General features: G+C 40.7%; 2 protein-coding genes across 5 annotated transcripts in view; one reads left to right on the forward strand and one right to left on the reverse strand.

Moving 5' to 3' along the window:
• Positions 1-10268: 10268 nt before the first annotated feature.
• Positions 10269-12018, reverse strand: LOC110520932 (C2 calcium-dependent domain-containing protein 4C-like). Its single transcript, XM_021598371.2, has 2 exons — positions 11863-12018; positions 10269-11697 (listed from the first exon to the last, which is right to left on the reverse strand). Exon 2 carries the CDS (start codon positions 11671-11673, stop codon positions 10351-10353), a length of 1323 nt encoding a protein of 440 aa, XP_021454046.2. The 5' UTR covers positions 11674-11697; positions 11863-12018; the 3' UTR covers positions 10269-10350.
• A 4670-nt stretch (positions 12019-16688) lies between these two features.
• LOC110520933 (talin-2) overlaps positions 16689-18203 on the forward strand; it is a 154908-nt gene continuing 153393 nt past the window's right edge. For 3 of the 4 annotated variants that reach the window (XM_036975461.1, XM_036975472.1, XM_021598375.2), the window contains exon 1: positions 16689-16845. The gene's annotated coding sequence lies outside the window, so the exon portion shown is untranslated. The remainder of the gene's footprint in view (positions 16846-18203) is intronic. The other variant, XM_036975465.1, reaches the window with a different exon arrangement.

Genomic DNA, 18203 nt, shown 5'->3' on the forward strand with positions numbered 1-18203 from the left:
AATATACATTTTAGACAGATCTGTTACTTAATTTTCCTAAAATTCTTTTGTCACCTATTTCCCAGGCTCTGAAAATACCAAGCTTAATGCTTAATACTTACCTATTGTAGCAGCTACAGTGTCTTCCGAAAGTATTTAAAACCCTCAACGTTTTCCACATTTTGTTGTTTTACAGCCTGAATTTAAAATTGATTAAATTTAGATTTTTTTTTGTTACTGGCCTACACACACAATACCCCATAATGTCAAAGTGGGATAATTATTTTCTAAATTTGTACAAATTAATAAAAAATGTAAAGCTGATTCAACCCCTTTGTTTTGACAAGCTTAAATAAATTCAGGCGTAAAACTTAGCAAGTCACATAACAAGTTGCATGGACTCACTCAATTTGCAGTAATAGTGCTTAACATGATTTTTGAATTACTTCCTCATCTCTTTACCCCATACATACAATTAACTGTCAGGTCTCTCTCTGAGTTGTGCAATGAATTTCAAACACAGATTCAACCACAAAGACCAGGGAGGTTTTCCAATGCCTCTCAAAGAAAGGCACCTATTTATTGGTAGATGGGATTTTTAAAAATTAAGTGGACAATGAATATCCCTTTGAGCGAGGTGAAGTTATTAATTACACTTTTGATGGTGTATCAGTACACCCAGTCAATACAAAGATAATGGCTTCCTTCCTAACTCTGTTGACAGAGAGGAAGGAAACTGCTCAGGATTTCACCATGAGGCCAATGGTGACTTTAAAACAGTTACAGAGTTTAATGGCTGTGATAGAAAACGGAGGATGCATCAACAACATTGTAGTTACTCCACAATACTAACCTAATTGACACAGTGAAAAGAAGGAAGCCTGTACAGAATACAAATATTAAAAAAATGCATCCTGTTTGCAACAAGGTACTAAAGTAATACTGCAAAAATGTGGCAAAGCAAAATAACTTTTTGTCCTGAATACAAAGTGTTATGTTTGGGGCAAATCCAATACAACACATTACTGAGTACCACCCTCCATATTTTCAAGCATAATGTTGGCTGCATCATGTTATGAGTATGCTTGTAATTGTCAAGGACTGTGGAGCTTTTCTGGATAAAAATGAACTGGAATGGAGCTAAGCGCAGGCAAAATACTACAAGAAAACCTGGTTCGGTCTGCTTTCCACCAGACACTGGGAGATTAATTCACCTTTCAGTAGGAAAATAACAGAAAACACAAGGACAAATCTATACTGGAGTTGCTCACCAAGAAGACAGTGAATGTTCCTGAGTGGCAGAGTTACAGTTTTGATTCAAATCTCCTTGAAAATCTTTGGCAAGACCTGAAAATGGATGTTTAGCAATGATCAACAACCAATTTGACAGAGCTTGAATAATTTTGAAAAGAATAACGGGCAAATGTTGCACAATCCAGCTGCCAAAGGTGTTTCTGCAAAGTATTTACTCAGGGTGTGAATACTTATCCAAATTTAATATTTCTGTATTTAACTTTCAATAAATGTGAAACAAATTCTAAAAACACGTTTTCACTTTGTCATTATGGGGTATTTTGTGAGGTGAGAATTATTAAAAAAAATCAATTTGGAATTCAGCCTGTAACACAACAAAATGTGGAATAAGTCAAGGGGTATGAATACTTTCTGAAGGCACTGTATATCTAAGGTGACAGTTGATGCTTTTAAGGCCTGTGTCCAGAAAGCGACTACACTTCCTGATTTGGCCTTGTTTTTTAGCTCGCTTGTGAAAAAATGCTCTCAGCCATGCATGGAGCTGAACGAGAGTTCTCACTATGTAAGACGCCCACAAAGTCAAAGGGCAGGTCTGTATCACAGTTTTCAGTGGTTACCACAGCCACAAAGTAAAATAGACTGCAATCACTGCAGCTGGCGGAAGAGGACTAACTCAAAATTAGTTTACCTTAGTGATGCATGGATGTTCCAAACTCAGTTTTGGATGAGACTCACTTTATGACCAAAATGATCCTATTTCCACATTGTAGTTAATTTTGACACTAGAATAAATATTTCTGACTCATATTAATGCCATATGGTCCGTTTTCAACGAGATTGTTTGCTTTTTAAAGGCAGTCGCTCTTTAAAGCTGCATTATGTTACTTTTTGGGAGACCCGACCAAATTCACATTTTGTGTCATTCTCATTGAAAGCAAGTCTAAGAAGAAGTAGATATGTTCTGTGTGCACTAGTTCTATGCTTCACGTTCTTAGTTTCGTTTTTGTACACATCAGCTTTAAAACAGCAGAAAATACAATATTTTTGCTCATGAAAAATATATTTCACAGTGGTTTAGATGGTACAATCATTCTCTGCACTATACAGTACTAGTTTCTTTTGTCACAAACTGAAATTTGGCGACCTTTTCTAATTTCTGCGATTTCTGCATAGAACATCTTTAAGTGTTTCCCTTAAAACTTCTTAGGGCTGCAATCCCGTTAACGGGATCGATATGACAACAGCCAGTGAAAGTGCAGGGCGCCAAATACAAAACAACAGAAATCTCATAATTAAAATTCCTCAAACATACATGTATCTGATACCGTTTTAAAGGTAATCTTGATGTTTATCCCACAACAGTGTCTGATTTCAAATAGACTTTACTGCGAAAGCACCACAAACGATTGTTAGGTCACCACCAACTCACAGAAAAATTCAGCCATTTTTCCAGCCAAAGAGAGGAGTCACAAAAAGGACTCATAGGACTTCATGTTACACAATACATGTATGTTTTGTTTCATAAAGTTCATATTTATATTTCAAAAATCTCCGTATACATTGGCGCGTTACGTTCACTAGTTCCAAAGACATCCGGTGATATTGCAGAGAGCCACATCATTTGACAGAAATACTCATTATAAATGTTGATAAATACAATTGTTAGACATGGAAATATACAGTGCCTTGCGAAAGTATTCAGCCCCCTTGAACTTTGCGACCTTTTGCCACATTTCAGGCTTCAAACATAAAGATATAAAACTGTATTTTTTTGTGAAGAATCAACAACAAGTGGGACACAATCATGAAGTGGAACGACATTTATTGGATATTTCAAACTGTTTTAAAAAATCAAAAACTGAAAAATTGGGCGTGCAAAATTATTCAGCCCCTTTACTTTCAGTGCAGCAAACTCTCTCCAGAAGTTCAGTGAGGATCTCTGAATGATCCAATGTTGACCTAAATGACTAATGATGATAAATACAATCCACCTGTGTGTAATCAAGTCTCCGTATAAATGCACCTGCACTGTGATAGTCTCAGAGGTCCGTTAAAAGCGCAGAGAGCATCATGAAGAACAAGGAACACACCAGGCAGGTCCGAGATACTGTTGTGAAGAAGTTTAAAGCCGGATTTGGATACAAAAAGATTTCCCAAGCTTTAAACATCACAAGGAGCACTGTGCAAGCGATAATATTGAAATGGAAGAAGTATCAGACCACTGCAAATCTACCAAGACCTGGCCGTCCCTCTAAACTTTCAGCTCATACAAGGAGAAGACTGATCAGAGATGCAGCCAACAGGCCCATGATCACTCTGGATGAACTGCAGAGATCTACAGCTGAGGTGGGAGACTCTGTCCATAGGACAACAATCAGTCATATATTGCACAAATCTGGCCTTTATGGAAGAGTGGCAAGAAGAAAGCCATTTCTTAAAGATATCCATAAAAAGTGTTGTTTAAAGTTTGCCACAAGCCACCTGGGAGACACACCAAACATGTGGAAGAAGGTGCTCTGGTCAGATGAAACCAAAATTGAACTTTTTTGGCAACAATGCAAAACGTTATGTTTGGTGTAAAAGCAACACAGCTGAACACACCATCCCCACTGTCAAACATGGTGGTGGCAGCATCATGGTTTGGGCCTGCTTTTCTTCAGCAGGGACAGGGAAGATGGTTAAAATTGATGGGAAGATGGATGGAGCCAAATACAGGACCATTCTGGAAGAAAACCTGATGGAGTCTGCAAAAGACCTGAGACTGGGACGGAGATTTGTCTTCCAACAAGACAATGATCCAAAACATAAAGCAAAATCTACAATGGAATGGTTCAAAAATAAACATATCCAGGTGTTAGAATGGCCAAGTCAAAGTCCAGACCTGAATCCAATCGAGAATCTGTGGAAAGAACTGAAAACTGCTGTTCACAAATGCTCTCCATCCAACCTCACTGAGCTCGAGCTGTTTTGCAAGGAGGAATGGGAAAACATTTCAGTCTCTCGATGTGCAAAACTGATAGAGACATACCCCAAGCGACTTACAGCTGTAATCGCAGCAAAAGGTGGCGCTACAAAGTATTAACTTAAGGGGGCTGAATAATTTTTCACGGCCAATTTTTCAGTTTTTGAATTTGTTAAAAAAGTTTGAAATATCCAATAAATGTCGTTCCACTTCATGATTGTGTCCCACTTGTTGTTGATTCTTCACAAAAAAATGCAGTTTTATATCTTTATGTTTGAAGCCTGAAATGTGGCAAAAGGTCGCAAAGTTCAAGGGGGCCGAATACTTTCGCAAGGCACTGTAGATATACCTCTCCTTAATGCAACCGCTGTGTCAGATTTCAAAAGTTTTACGGAAAAAGCAAACCATGCAATAATCTGAGACGGCGCTGAGAATTTTTTTAAATTATCCACGTTGGAGTCAACAGAAATCAGAAATAAGATTATGAATATTCCCTTACCTTTAAATGCACTCCCAGTAATCCCAGTTCCACAATAACTTTTTTGTTTTGTTCGATAATGTCCATTATTTATGTCCAAGTAGCTACTTTTGTTAGTACGTTTAGTACACAAATCCAAACGCTCGTGCAGGTGCAGCCGAACGTCGGACGAAAACTTCAAAAAGTTATATTACAGGTCGAAGAAACTTGTCAAACTAAGTATAGAATCTATCTTTAGGATGTTGTTATCATAAATCTTCAATAATGTTCCAACCAGAGAATTCCAAAGTCTGTTGAAAATCCGTGGAACGCACGTCGCTATCATGTGAAATGCGCATGACCAGGACCTGGCTCTCTGAACTACTTGGCGAGCTACTACGCAAAGGAACCTCCATTAGATCCATTGCATAAGGGAATTATTTAAGGGTTTTGCATATTAACCACTCAAACATTTTCCGTAAGAGCATAGTCCCAGTCGGTTTTAGATTGAACATCACGGCCCCGCCCGCCTGTGGGAAAACAACCCATGGTTACCCAATTGGCTCACAACAAAAAATGTACCTTTTTCAAAAGCAATTTTCTTGTCTACTTGTTTTAATCAATTACAAAACTGCATTTAAGCAAAGTACATGTATAAAGATTACTTTTCAACATTGCCTGCTCCAGAGCGTTCTCACTAAACATAATATTGTAGGGCTTCCCTCATGCCCCTTTTCATGACAGTGATAGCAGCCATGTGAATGAGTGAGTGCTAGCTAGCTACTGACTGGAACACAAGACCAACAACACAAACAGACTATACAGATACAAGTAGTGAGAGTTACAAACGGACTATACTAAACGAGTTAAATGTCTTGTGATGAAATGTTTTCCATACACATAGCTACGTGTAGCCTACTTAGACACCGGGTCCCCACAATTTCCCACTCTTCCACGCTGAATAGCCTGAAGCCACAGGGCTTTTCTCGCAGGTTCCATTTCCCTATGTGGGAGCATGAACCGTAGGTCGGGATTTTTGACCTAGTTATATGAATCAAATCAAATCAAAGTTTATTTGTCACGTGCGCTGAATACAACAGGTGTAGACCTTGAGTGAAATGCTTACTTACAGACTCTAACCAATAGTGCAAAAAATGTATTAGGTGAACAATAGGTAGGTAAAGAAATAAAAAAAACAGTAAAAAGACAGGCTATATACAGTAGCGAGGCTATAAAAGTAGCAAGGCTACATACAGACACTGGTTAGTCAGGCTGATTGAGGTAGAATGTACATGTGGATATGGTTAAAGTGACTATGCATATATGGTGAACAGAGAGTAGCAGTAGCATAAAGAGGGGTTGGCGGGTGGTGGGCGGTGGGCGGTGGGACACAATGCAGATCGCCCGGTTAGCCAATGTGCGGGAGCCATGGTTGGTCGGGCCAATTGAGGTAGTATGTACATGAATGTATAGTTAAAGTGACTGTGCATATATGATAAACAGAGAGCAGCAGCAGCGTAAAAGAGGGGTTGGGGAGGCACACAATGCAAATAGTCCGGGTAGCCATTTGATTACCTGTTCAGGAGTCTTATGGCATGGGGGTAAAAACTGTTGAGAAGCCTTTTTGTCCTAAACTTGGCACTCCGGTACCGCTTGCCATGCGGTAGTAGAGGGAACAGTCTATGACTGGGGTGGCTGGGGTCTTTGACACTTTTTAGGGCCTTCCTCTGACACCGCCTGGTGTAGAGGTCCTGGATGGCAGGCAGCTTTGCCCCAGTGATGTACTGGGCCGTATGCACTACCCTCTGTAGTGCCTTGCGGTCGGGGGCCTAGCATTTGTTGTACTAGGCAGTGATGCAACCAGTCAGGATTTTCTCGATGTTGCAGCTGAATAACATGTTTCTCTATTTCTTTAAAAAAAAAAATATATTTTTTATTTTTGCATTTTCCAATTAAGAACATTCGAAACAAAAGTGAAAAGATATTAGACAACGATAGGACAAAGTGACAGTAACAGACGAGCGTAACAAAAATAAATAATAATAATAATTATATAAACAAACATACAATAAGAAAAAAATTATAACGAGACATTGGATCACCTGCCGTGGGCTACATATTATACATTACGTGTGAAACATTATGTGAGGATTATATATAGATTCAATCAATGAGATGTGGGGGGAGATTCTCCATATAGTCAATAAAAGGTTGCCAAATTCTGTAAAATGTCTTTAACTTATTCCTCAAGCAGTAAGTGATTTTCTCCAAAGGAATACAACTATTAACTTCCGATAGCCATATTGCAACTGGCAGGGAGGAATCCAATTTCCATTTCAAGGCAATACATTTCTTGGCAATCCCTAGCAATATTTATGTTAGCTTTATAGTATGGCTTTGCCTAAGATTGTTGTTAGTAAAGTTACCCAGTAGACAGACCTCCGGGTCTAAAGGGAATGCAACGCCGTGAATTGAGGATATGGTATCGCATACCCCCTGCCAGAAACCGTGTAGTTTTGAACACTGCCAAGTGGAATGGAGGAATGTTCCTTCATCTGAGCCACATCTAAAACATAGGGAGGAGATATCTGGGTTGAACTTGTGCAGTCTAGATGGGGTGATATAGAGCTGATGGAGGAAATTAAACTGGATCAGTCTGTATCTGGAGTTCAATGTGGATGTAACACCATACCTGCATAGGTCACTCCATAGACCCTCATCAAGATCAATACCCAGATCTTTTTCCCATCTAAGTCGGGGTTTATCTAGCCCAGGCAGTGTTAGTCCTGACATAAGAGCATCGTATACATGGGAAATGGTCTTGAACAGTGGTTTGTCTGCGTGGCAGAGTTGTTCAATAGGTGACATCTTAGGTAGGTTCCATTGTCCCTTGAGAGTCACCCTAATAAAGTTTTGTAGTTGCTCATGCAGTTTGCACCATGCCAGGACAGAATGTATGATTAAAGGGTTGTCTGTGATGGTTTTTATAGATTTTCTGTCCCATTTGTAAAACAAATCTGCCCCAGTGTCATCATTTACCTCAAGCTTTTCAATGTTCAACCATGAGGGAGAGGGACCATTGTCAAACCTCTGAGCCAGAAACCTAGACTGTGCAGCCCAGTAGTACATTCTAAAATTGGGGAGGTTAAAGCCCCCTTGACTGTAATCAAGGGTCAGTTTATCCAGGCCAACCCTAGGGGTTTTGCCGTGCCAGATAAACCGCCTGGTCAGCTTGTCGAGAGAGGAAAAAAATGCTGCGGGAATGTTTTTCTATTTCTGTATAAAAAAATTATCTATGATGAAGTTTTACACTGGGGGTCAATGGGAAAGAATGTTTTTGGATGTGGTTGCGTGGAATTCCGTATTATTACTTGAATATTGACTCGGAGTATGCAGTGCATTCGGAAAGTATTCAAACCCCTTGACTTCTTCCACATTTTGTGACGTTACAGCCATATTCTAAAATGGATCAAATGTTTTTTTTCCCCCCAGCAATCTACACACAATACCCGGTAATGACAAAGCAAAAACAGGTTTAGACAATTTTGCGGGAACGTCGCTACACAGCTATTTTCAGGACTCTCCAGAGATCGGGTTCAAGTCTGGGCTCTGTTTAGGCCACTCAAGGACATTCAGGACATTGTCCCGAAGCCACTCTTGTGTTGTCCTGTTGGAAGGTGAACCATCGGCCTAGTCTGAGGTCCTGAGCGCTCTGGAGCAGGTTTTCATCAAGGATTTCTCATCTTTTCCTTGATCCTGACTAGTCTCCCAGTCCCTGCCACTGAAAAACATCCCCACAGCATGATGCTGCCACCACCTTGCTTCACCGTTGGGATGATGCCAGGTTTCCTCCAGACGCTTGGCATTCAGGCCAGAGTTCAATCTAGGTTTCATCAGACCAGAGAATCTTGTTTCTCATGGTCTGAGAGTCGTTTAGGTGCCTTTTGGCAAACTCCAAGCGGGCTGTCTTGTGCCTTTTACTGATGAGTACCCATTGGGAACTTGGTCACCTCCCTGACCAAGGCCCTTCTCCCCCGATTGCTCAGTTTGGCAGCTAGCTCTATGAAGAGTCTTGTTGGTTCCAAACTTCTTTCATTTAAGAATGATGGAGACTACTGTGTTCTTGCGCCGAGTTAGGATATTGCTGCAGACATTTTTTGGTACCCTTCCCCAGAACTGTGCCTCGGCACAATCCTGTCTCGGCGCTCTTTGGACAATTCCTTCGACGGCATGGCTTGGTTTTTGCTCTGATATGAACTGTAAACTGTGGGACCTTATATAGACAGGTGTGTGCCTTTCCAAATCATGTCCAATCAATTTAATTTACTACAGGTGGACTCCAATCAAGTTGTAGAAACATCTCAAGGATGATCAATGGAAACAGGATGCACCTGAGCTCAATTTCTATTCTCATAGCATAGGATCTGAATTCTTATATAAATAAGGTATTTCTGTTTTTTATTTGTAATACATTTGCAAAAAAATTCTAAGGGTGGGGATTCAATAGTTGAACTTTCAGGAGTATGTTGAACGCCGGACTGAATCCTCACCTTTAGACATTTTTGCAAATGTATTACAAATAAAAAACAGAAATACCTTATTTACAGGGTGCAGTTTTGAAATTGGGTAGTGCATCAACAGTTTCCTTCTTGTCATGTCAGTCACTGCAGACCTTAGAGCGTTATTTTTAACTTGGCAGAAATGTCCGGATCAACTCGCCAATGTCAGCTAGCGTTTCGTCATCCAAAGAAATGTACTCCTATGAGTATACAATCTCCGTATGGATGGACCCAGCGGGAATCGAACCCACGATCACCCACGATCATGAGAGAAATTAGCATGGGAAGCAGAAAAAGCGTATGGGGTTGCTAAACACTCAACATCATTCCAGGTTTTCCTACTGCTTGAATACCTAGACGGCAGAGGGCTGTGGTGGTGCACATCGTAATGGCATGTGCTCCAGACCAGTGTAACTTAAGATCAAAGTGCTTGTACCCTGGAAAATTACAGCGTTCACAGAGTCGTGTTATCCCAGAATACATTAATAATAAAAAGGGGGCAGCATCTCAATTAAAAGATGGGTGGTATTTTCTGGTTTTCATTTTCTGATTAACTCATAGATTTCCAATAAATAGGGTTTGTACAAGGTAAGTGGATATGCGTTTTCAGAATTGGTCATTAGCACTGCCCAGCAAGGTTCCTAGTTACCACTGATATTCTAATCCATGCAAAGGTCAGTAAGAAACTACAGGCTTAGGGGAAAAAAATAGAAACTGAGTCTCTCACATTAGCACATGATGGTCATGTTTACACCTTCCCCTGCTGACAAAGAGGTTCACTAAAAATAGATTGTCAACCATGTTTCTGAATGAGGATGGATAGTAAGAGGAACCTAGAGTGATTATTGCCAGTACGCAAAAAAATATATAGGTCTACAAGACCTATATAAAATATATAGGTCTACATTGTGTACGATGTGCTATGAACTCTGGTAAAAGGATGACATGGGCCTTTCAATATTCAGTTGCCATATGAAATGCATTATTGCTTGCCACAGATGTACTCCAAGACTGTCCTTTTATATAAAAAATAATAATAAGGAAACAGATATTTTTAAATGGTTTAATAAAATCTCTACTCACTAAATAAAATATAAATAAATACATTTCAAGTCAATAATGAATACAAATAATTTAACTTATAAAGTGATAATGCTTGTTAGTGGAAGTTCAACATCCCCCAGAATATAGTCTCTTTTCATAGTGGACATTTTATTGACAACTTTAAATCTCAGGGAGCGTTGGCCGAGATCTGAGATGGCATCAAAGAAAAAGTCCTCATTGAATATGGGGTTATGACACTTCCTGATGACTGTGCTACGCTGCTTTTGGACCTTTCCAGGCACCAGGGAGAGGCTGAAACTGCAGTTTATACTCTTGGGGTCCACCGAACGAGTATACAGCCCCTCAGCACTGATGAGCCGCACCCGCAGCCTCTGGTTATCAGGACAGTATTCTGCAGAGAGACGCAGGAGGCCATCCTTCCCTATTGGGATCAAGCTCTCCCTCATCACCCTTTCCTTGTGCAGAACCAAGTCTGTGGGGAAGATGGTAGGAGGAGCCAGACCGAAGCTTGGTGGAAGGCCCTCTACCAGCCCCTCTGACGCCCTCCTTATGACGTTGGGGCTATTGTCCGTGGAGCTGCCCTCGTCTGTCGACAGGGAGTTGTTTCTGGACACCACAGTCTTTCTGATGTTTCTGGAGAGAAGCCTTTCATGACTCAGTGTTTTGAAGAGGGAAGACTTGGGTGGGGACCTGCTCAGCATTGGGGAGCTGAAAGGTGATGACTCAGCTGACGAGGTGGTGTCGCTGTCCACTGTGCCCTGTCTGTTGAGGGTATAACCTCTGGGGGACAGTCTGGAGGTCAGGGTGTGGAGACTGAAGGAGGAAGGGGAGGATGACAGGACGGTGTTGGACCTGCTCCTAGGGAGCAGCAGCGGTGTGCCACAGGACCCAGGGTCATTGTGGAACAGGGACTCCTTCCTCCTGGTGTGGGGGCTCTCCAGCAGGGTACAGAAGCCGTAGCAGGTCTGGGCTTTGGCCATGTGGGGCAGGGAGAGGGCTGCCTGGCTCTGAGGGTCTGCGTTGGTGGTCTCCTCATCATTACAGTCATAGGGGCTCTCGTCCACACTCTCCACCTGGATGATGTGTGGGTTGATGAGCTCTCGTGCTGGGGCCTCCCTCTTAGGGATCCCCCTCTCCCGCTCAAACAGTGACACTCTGATGGTGGGGGCCTGGTGGCTCTGCTCTTTACCTTTCGCCTCCTGTAAGGGAGGGATCTTAGGAGGGATGCAGAACTTTGGTATAGTGTCTGGGGTGATGACGTTAGGACACAGGGAAAGTCTCTTGTGTTTGTTAACTTTCTCTCCAAACATGTCTCCGATCCTGAAGCTGTATTCTGTTGAGGGGAGAGGCAGGTTGGGTCTCTCCGTGGACACACGGATCTTCTCCACCACCCACATTAGTTCTCTGACAGGGCTTGGAAACTGCAAAAGGAAAAGGAAATCCTCATTAGATAACAGAAATGGACCCAAATCACAGGCAATCAAAAATGTGATTTAAAAAAACACAAGTTAAATACTTTTTATAAACACAAATTCAACTTTATATTGAAAGCATTGAGAAAAGGTAAATATTGAAGTTAAGCTTACCTTTTGTGAATGAGATGTGAGCAAATCCAACACTGTGTCCGTACAGACAGGCTTGTGAGATAGATAATAGATAATTATTGTAATAGTAAAGTTTTTATAAGCAATATCTGAGGCTCTCTATAAGTAGCAGGCTAAGGCTCTCTCTTGTTAAGACCAGCTCCTCTGTAAGCGACTGACAGAGAGCTGCAGGCTGTTTAAATATGGCCGGGTGATGGGGAGGAGACCAGGATGACTTCCATACACCCTTCAGTGCTCGGACAAGAACCTCCCTCTCTCTTTGCTCACCTGTTCCCATGGAGACACCCAAGCCACAACAGCAGGGGGAAAGGCCAGCATGATAAGACAACTGAACTACTTTCAAATTGAACACATGTATTTGACCAAAGGAATACATGTTAATTGTTTGTTTGATATCCATTTATGCAGATGAGCAAGGAAATGTAACTTTGGGTTGTTCACACAAATAAAGTGAAATGGTAAGATTATGGCTGAAGCCTATTGGTGAATTTTATTGAATAGAATAGGAGTCAAACCTCTCCACATCAATGAATTACAGGAAGAAACTATTGCTTGCTTAAGACACTTTAATATGTGCTTGATTTATTATTGACGTCAATACGTAGTCTTTGAGTCAAGTGAATCTTTGTCCATTTATGTTGCTGAGAATATTGGTTAAATCCACATACAGGTGTCCCTTTCATATCAATACTACTTACAGTTTTGCTATGAAAGAACTGAGTCACTGTAAAAATAGCCTAAGTGTATAGATGTTGCAAAGCCACACACTGAAATCACAATATCCGACAGGTTTGTTTGTCATCCTCTTTTATCGATTTTGAATGCAACACACTATCATCACACTATCATTTCAAATCACATGAACACTCAATGGCCTGCTATAAGTATTTTCTATACAGGTCACCACCTTACTGTAGCACATGCATTTGTATTATTGTATTTATTTAACTAGGCAATTCAGTTAATTAAGTACAAATGCTTATTTACAATAACAGCCAAACCTGGACAAATTGTGCACCGCCCTATGGGACTCCCAATCACAGCCAGATGTGATACAGCCTGGATTTGAACCAGGAACTGTTATATTGCACTGAGATGCAGTGCCTTAGACGGGGGTGGGTGCCACGGGGGCGCCACTCAGGAGCCCAGTATAATGACTGTGATATTGATATGAAGATTACAACAGTTATAACTGGACTTGTTGAGCAACTCTACAACACAACGCTACTTTGAAGACAAAACAGATCACGCTCTCATATTATTTTAGACACTTTGAAATTAAAACACAAGTCTAACAGGTCTACACAATGCAAATTGTCTTAATTCATGCCAGGGGTACCCTCTTGTGGTGGGAGAAGGATCAGCTTTTCTGCCATAAAAACTATTCTATTTTGGACAGTAAAAGAAGATGAGAGCCAGTGGAGCAGCATGGACACCTCCAATACTTTACCCATAGAGAACACGGATCATTCAATTCTTATTAAAACCATGTCACACCTCAAAAGGCATGGTGTTAAATGGTAATTGACATTGTGTAGGTTGATTAGTATACAGTATAAAGCTGCAGTACACCTTCAATATTCCCTTTGACTTTCCTCTCTGGGTTTCTTAGAAAAGCTCAGTTCTCTAATGGCCAAAGTTCAAGTGGAGTAGCTTAGTAACTATGTGCAACCACACCATTAGACAGATGGTGGGATCATACCTAATGCCATCTCAAGAGATAAAATGTAAAGAGTGGGAAGTTCTTAGAAATGTTGTTTTTAAAGGTCCAAACTTATTGGTGTTTCGTCAGCTGCACCTTTTACACGGATTTCAGACAGCGGAGAAAAAGGGGAGAGTGTTTCATCATCAAATCAAGTCAACATCCCTTATGATCTATTCAGATTTGCTTTTGGGTTTCAAAGCCTATACTTTTCATCGTCTCATCCTATTCGATCACCTTTCTTTTTTTTTTTAACTAATCCGATTCATAGTTCACTTAAATGTTATATTTTTAGCTGAACTAAGGATAATAAGGGTTTTTTGCCTCAGAAACTGAAGTGTGATACCAGTTGTCTCATTAGCTTAACCAAATGTATGTGACCCTTGCCCCAGTGAGCTGGATCTGGCAGCAATAATCATCCAGTGCTGCCAGGTAATAATGTACATGTGTTTGAGGGTCACCTCAAAACATAACCTGTTTTCCATCTAAAAGTAATACTATGCCCTTTCATTCCAAACAGGGGGTTACATTCTGTAGGATAATGTATTCCCCCTTCAGAGTATGTAACAGGCTTTCAGTCACCAGGCTGTCTGTGTGTTCATTCACTGCAGCCAACAGAGGGCAACATCTAGCTAGGTAGAAAACATACATTTGTCTTAAATTTGTCTCACACAGATCTATGTAGAATGATGGAAATTCTATCTGGCCTACCTGAGGAAGTACTACTATATCAGGGATACTGTTCTTTCATATCCTGAAGGGACGCCGCAATGGTTCACATAGAAGGGGCCAATATGGGGGTGTTCTGTAACCAGGCCTCGTCACAGCTCTCCACTAACACGAAGATCCACATCTTCAGCACAAATGTGATGCAAACCCTGAAAAACCACACAACCCCTAATCAATAAACTACAAGTCTTCATCGACAACTGCCTACGTTATGTACGGAGGATATAATGGCCATTTAAAATAGATACGTACTCATGAAAAACACAATGGACATACATTAACTGGACTACTACAACCCACAAGGAAAGAGAAAGCAGGGAAGGCTAAAAACCAACTGGAGACACTCCACTCTACAAAAACTGAGTACAGCGGGCAAAAGCCCTTGCACAAAACAGAAATGGGCTTACAAACAAGTATATGAGGCCACCAGCTACATCATCCTGTCACCGGCCACATCATCATGATATGGAGAGGCGGCCGGTGACACTTTGCTTCTTGAAAGTCCAATATCTTGAAAACTTGACGTCTGACATGCAAAACGTTTTGGGACTGTATCAACAGTGGACTAATAAATAAAATACCAAAAGATAGTTTTTTGAGTGGATTTTCCCTTTAACTCTGTCTGAAGAACATTTCAAACTCCTGGTTACTTTTGGAACAGAACAGCTTATCATCCCAACGCGCACTGCCAAAGGGCGTCCTAACCACAGGTGCTCACTGTTATTGATTGGTGTGACGTCATTGGAGAACGTCACTTTGCCTAATATTCAATGATGTTTATTATTGGGTGTGCGTTAATAAATATGAATACTAAGGCCTAAATAATAAGGCCTAAATAATTACTGGAAATATTTTGAGATGATTCATATTTATTATAAAGGTTTTATCATTATAGGCTAGCCTACTTACCTATTGTGAGGTTGAAGAAAATGTACCCATGTTATTTGGATCGGACGGCATTGCCCAAGGAAGGGATAGGCAGTTTCCCTTTTGTGTGGCAGTCTGCTATAGTTTCTGTAACAGAGAGGGGCTATAGGCCTAATGTACATAGTTGCTGTGAGCTGTGCCATGAAGCATAGGCGTTTGTATTGCGCTGTATAAGTATCTTAAAATGTTTATACAACTAATGTTGATAATGTTTTGTACACTCAGTGTATATGATGATTGTGTATAGACATTATGGGCAGTATATGAATAGAAAAGGTGTGTACAGCAGTAGTTATATATGATAAGCCTTGACTAGAATACAGTACATACAGTACATGTGAAGGGATAAAACAGTAGATAAATATTATTAAAATGACCAGGTTTCAATGATGATGTACATAGGGCACAGTCGCTAAGGTGTAGGGTTGAGTACCAGGTGGTAGCCAGCTAGTAACTGTGAATACAGTTCAGGGCAGGGCACTGGGCAGAGGCCTGCTAGTGATGACTGTTTAACAGTCTCTGTCCCAGCTTTGATACACCTGTACGGTCTCTGCCTTATAGATGGTACAGCGGTGAACAGGCAAAGGGGGCCAAGCCAAATTTGGATGGTTGTTGAGTCAATTTGACCATGCCAATTTGAAGCTTATCTTATTTCAAGCTTATCATGTTATTTCAGAATATTTTTCCAAGGTAGCTGGCTAACTCCTTGATCCTGCTTTGTAGTTTACCCCTCTGCACCCTGTCACCATAAATAAACCATTAGGCCCCTATGCAATTGAAGACGTTGTAAGCCTGCCTTCCTACATCTCCCTTGGCTACCCTGGGCCCCCTATTGTTTTACATAATAACAAGACTCATACAATACAATGCCATTCCTGTTACAACATTACTATACAGGTAAGTTATAGCACAACATACTGCAAAGTGTTTATTATAGTTACCTGCTGGAGTTTTGGGCAACTGTCTAAACATATTGTAGGTCTATTGTGGAGTGGGCCTAAGTTTACAAAATGGAGTGCAATCATAAGTTGCTTTACCATTTCCATGCCAGATTCATTACAGCAGACATTTAAATAATATGATATGAGCAATGGTTTCTCTAAATAAATCAAATTACGTTTTGTGCTTCATGTATGCCTAAACTAATGAAGACACACATTACTGATAGAATGCTAAATGACTCCAACCAACGCTACATTTTCTAGCCCATTACCAGGGAGTGTGTTTTCATTATGTTTCAAATTCCATCCATTTGAGGGGAAATACATGCATCATACGTGCACATAATCCCCCCCTCTCTTTCTCACCTGCTCATTCTCCCTCCCTCCATCCCTCAAACGCACACACACACGCATTGCATTACTGTATAAAATGAAGATGCGCCAAGTGCTTTGGTATACATACATACTGCTACAATTGTCAACCTACTTTATGGTAAAGAGAGGCTGGATCCAAACGTATGGAGTGCGAGTGTGTGACGCGCTTCCTCTTTTCTGCGCACAGAAGTAGGAGGGGCTTGATACGGTGGAGGCAGGACTGCTGCTGCACAGTGTGTGTGTGTGTACATCCAATTCAGCTCGAACGCACTAACGAGTGACAGATTTCAGGTAGGATTTAACGTTCTTTTATCGTTCTAACGTGTTTTAACACTGACGTTTTAGGTTGGTATGTGTACTGGCCAACTGGGCTGTATGTCATTACGGTATTTGATTCGAGCGCTCTAATGCATTACACATAATGAAAACCTATGTTCAGTCGTTCTGATTCAAACTCAGAACTGACTTTTAATTTATCTTGTCTATGGGTGTCGCATAAATTCAATATTTAACCAGTTTTATTTTTGACTAGGGTACGTTGCAATTTCATGTGTCGTTTGTCCATAATTGCATCATTGATGATTGTTGTTATAATTGCACCTGACACTGCAAACATGTACGTTATTTAATATGTGACAATCATACAACTTCATTAAACATAAGTGGCAAACTTAAGTAAATTTGGACTGGTTTCCCGAACCTCGTGCTAATGGAAAAACATTCAGTCCAGTCTCCAGTGCTGTTATCGGAAGGATATGCGAATTTAAGAGGCATTCCCATATTGGTGTTGCTAACGTTTGATTTTCTGTAGGCTACTTTGAAGGTTCCATAGTCAGTACTGTCATCGCTAGTGTGAATTTGCCGCCATATCATAATGGTAGCCGATGTCTGAAACCTATCAATGCCATGTTATCAAAATTAACCAGTAATATAATTAATGTAACCCAATACACCACTGAGCTGCTCTACTGCTAGTTTACATCAAGACAAGACAAAACAGAATCAGATTATGATATTAGGCTGTAACCCAATAAATCGTGTCCATAGGCGCATCAGTGGTTAAAATAAGAACCTGATTTAAATGTTTTATCAAGGTTGATTGTTTTCCTGTAGCCTACATGTAGTTTGATTGCAGGATGACTTTAAAGAACGAGCCTCCCACTCATAGCATAAGTTTAGCAGTTTACATCAATAGCCTATGATGCTGAGTCCATGTCAGAAGCAGAAGACAGGTTGCGATTACTGCTACTCCTGCCTTCTTGTTCATGCATTTCCAGACCCGAGTTGCGCCCATATTTGGTATCGGAAGGCTACAGATTAAGAGATTTTAAACCATAGTGTCCAAAGGTGCATTCCAGGACAGTCATAAATAATAGGTCCACATTTACCAATCAGGGATCCTGTTTACATTTCTGTCGATCGAACCATTTGGACTAGTATGAATGCCCATATTAGCATGCTCCATATATCAAGATGTGAAATTGATAATAGAGGCACAACATAGACACAAAATAAAGGAAATATCTTGGTAGCCTAAAGTGTGATATCTTGTGCTCAGCTTTTGTCAAACTGCTACATAGTTGATATGCCTAAGGGCATTCTGCTCCACAGTAAGCTTCCTTGTTCGCTATATGTGGACCATTCATGTG

The sequence above is a fragment of the Oncorhynchus mykiss genome, chromosome 1, assembly GCF_013265735.2.
Source record: "Oncorhynchus mykiss isolate Arlee chromosome 1, USDA_OmykA_1.1, whole genome shotgun sequence".
In the NCBI taxonomy this organism is placed as follows: Eukaryota; Metazoa; Chordata; class Actinopteri; order Salmoniformes; family Salmonidae; genus Oncorhynchus; species Oncorhynchus mykiss.

What these genes read in the sequence shown, in the direction of transcription:
- LOC110520932 (XM_021598371.2), bottom strand. Translation starts at nt 11,673, where the DNA reads ATGTGGGTGGTGGAGAAGATCCGTGTGTCCACGGAGAGACCCAACCTG.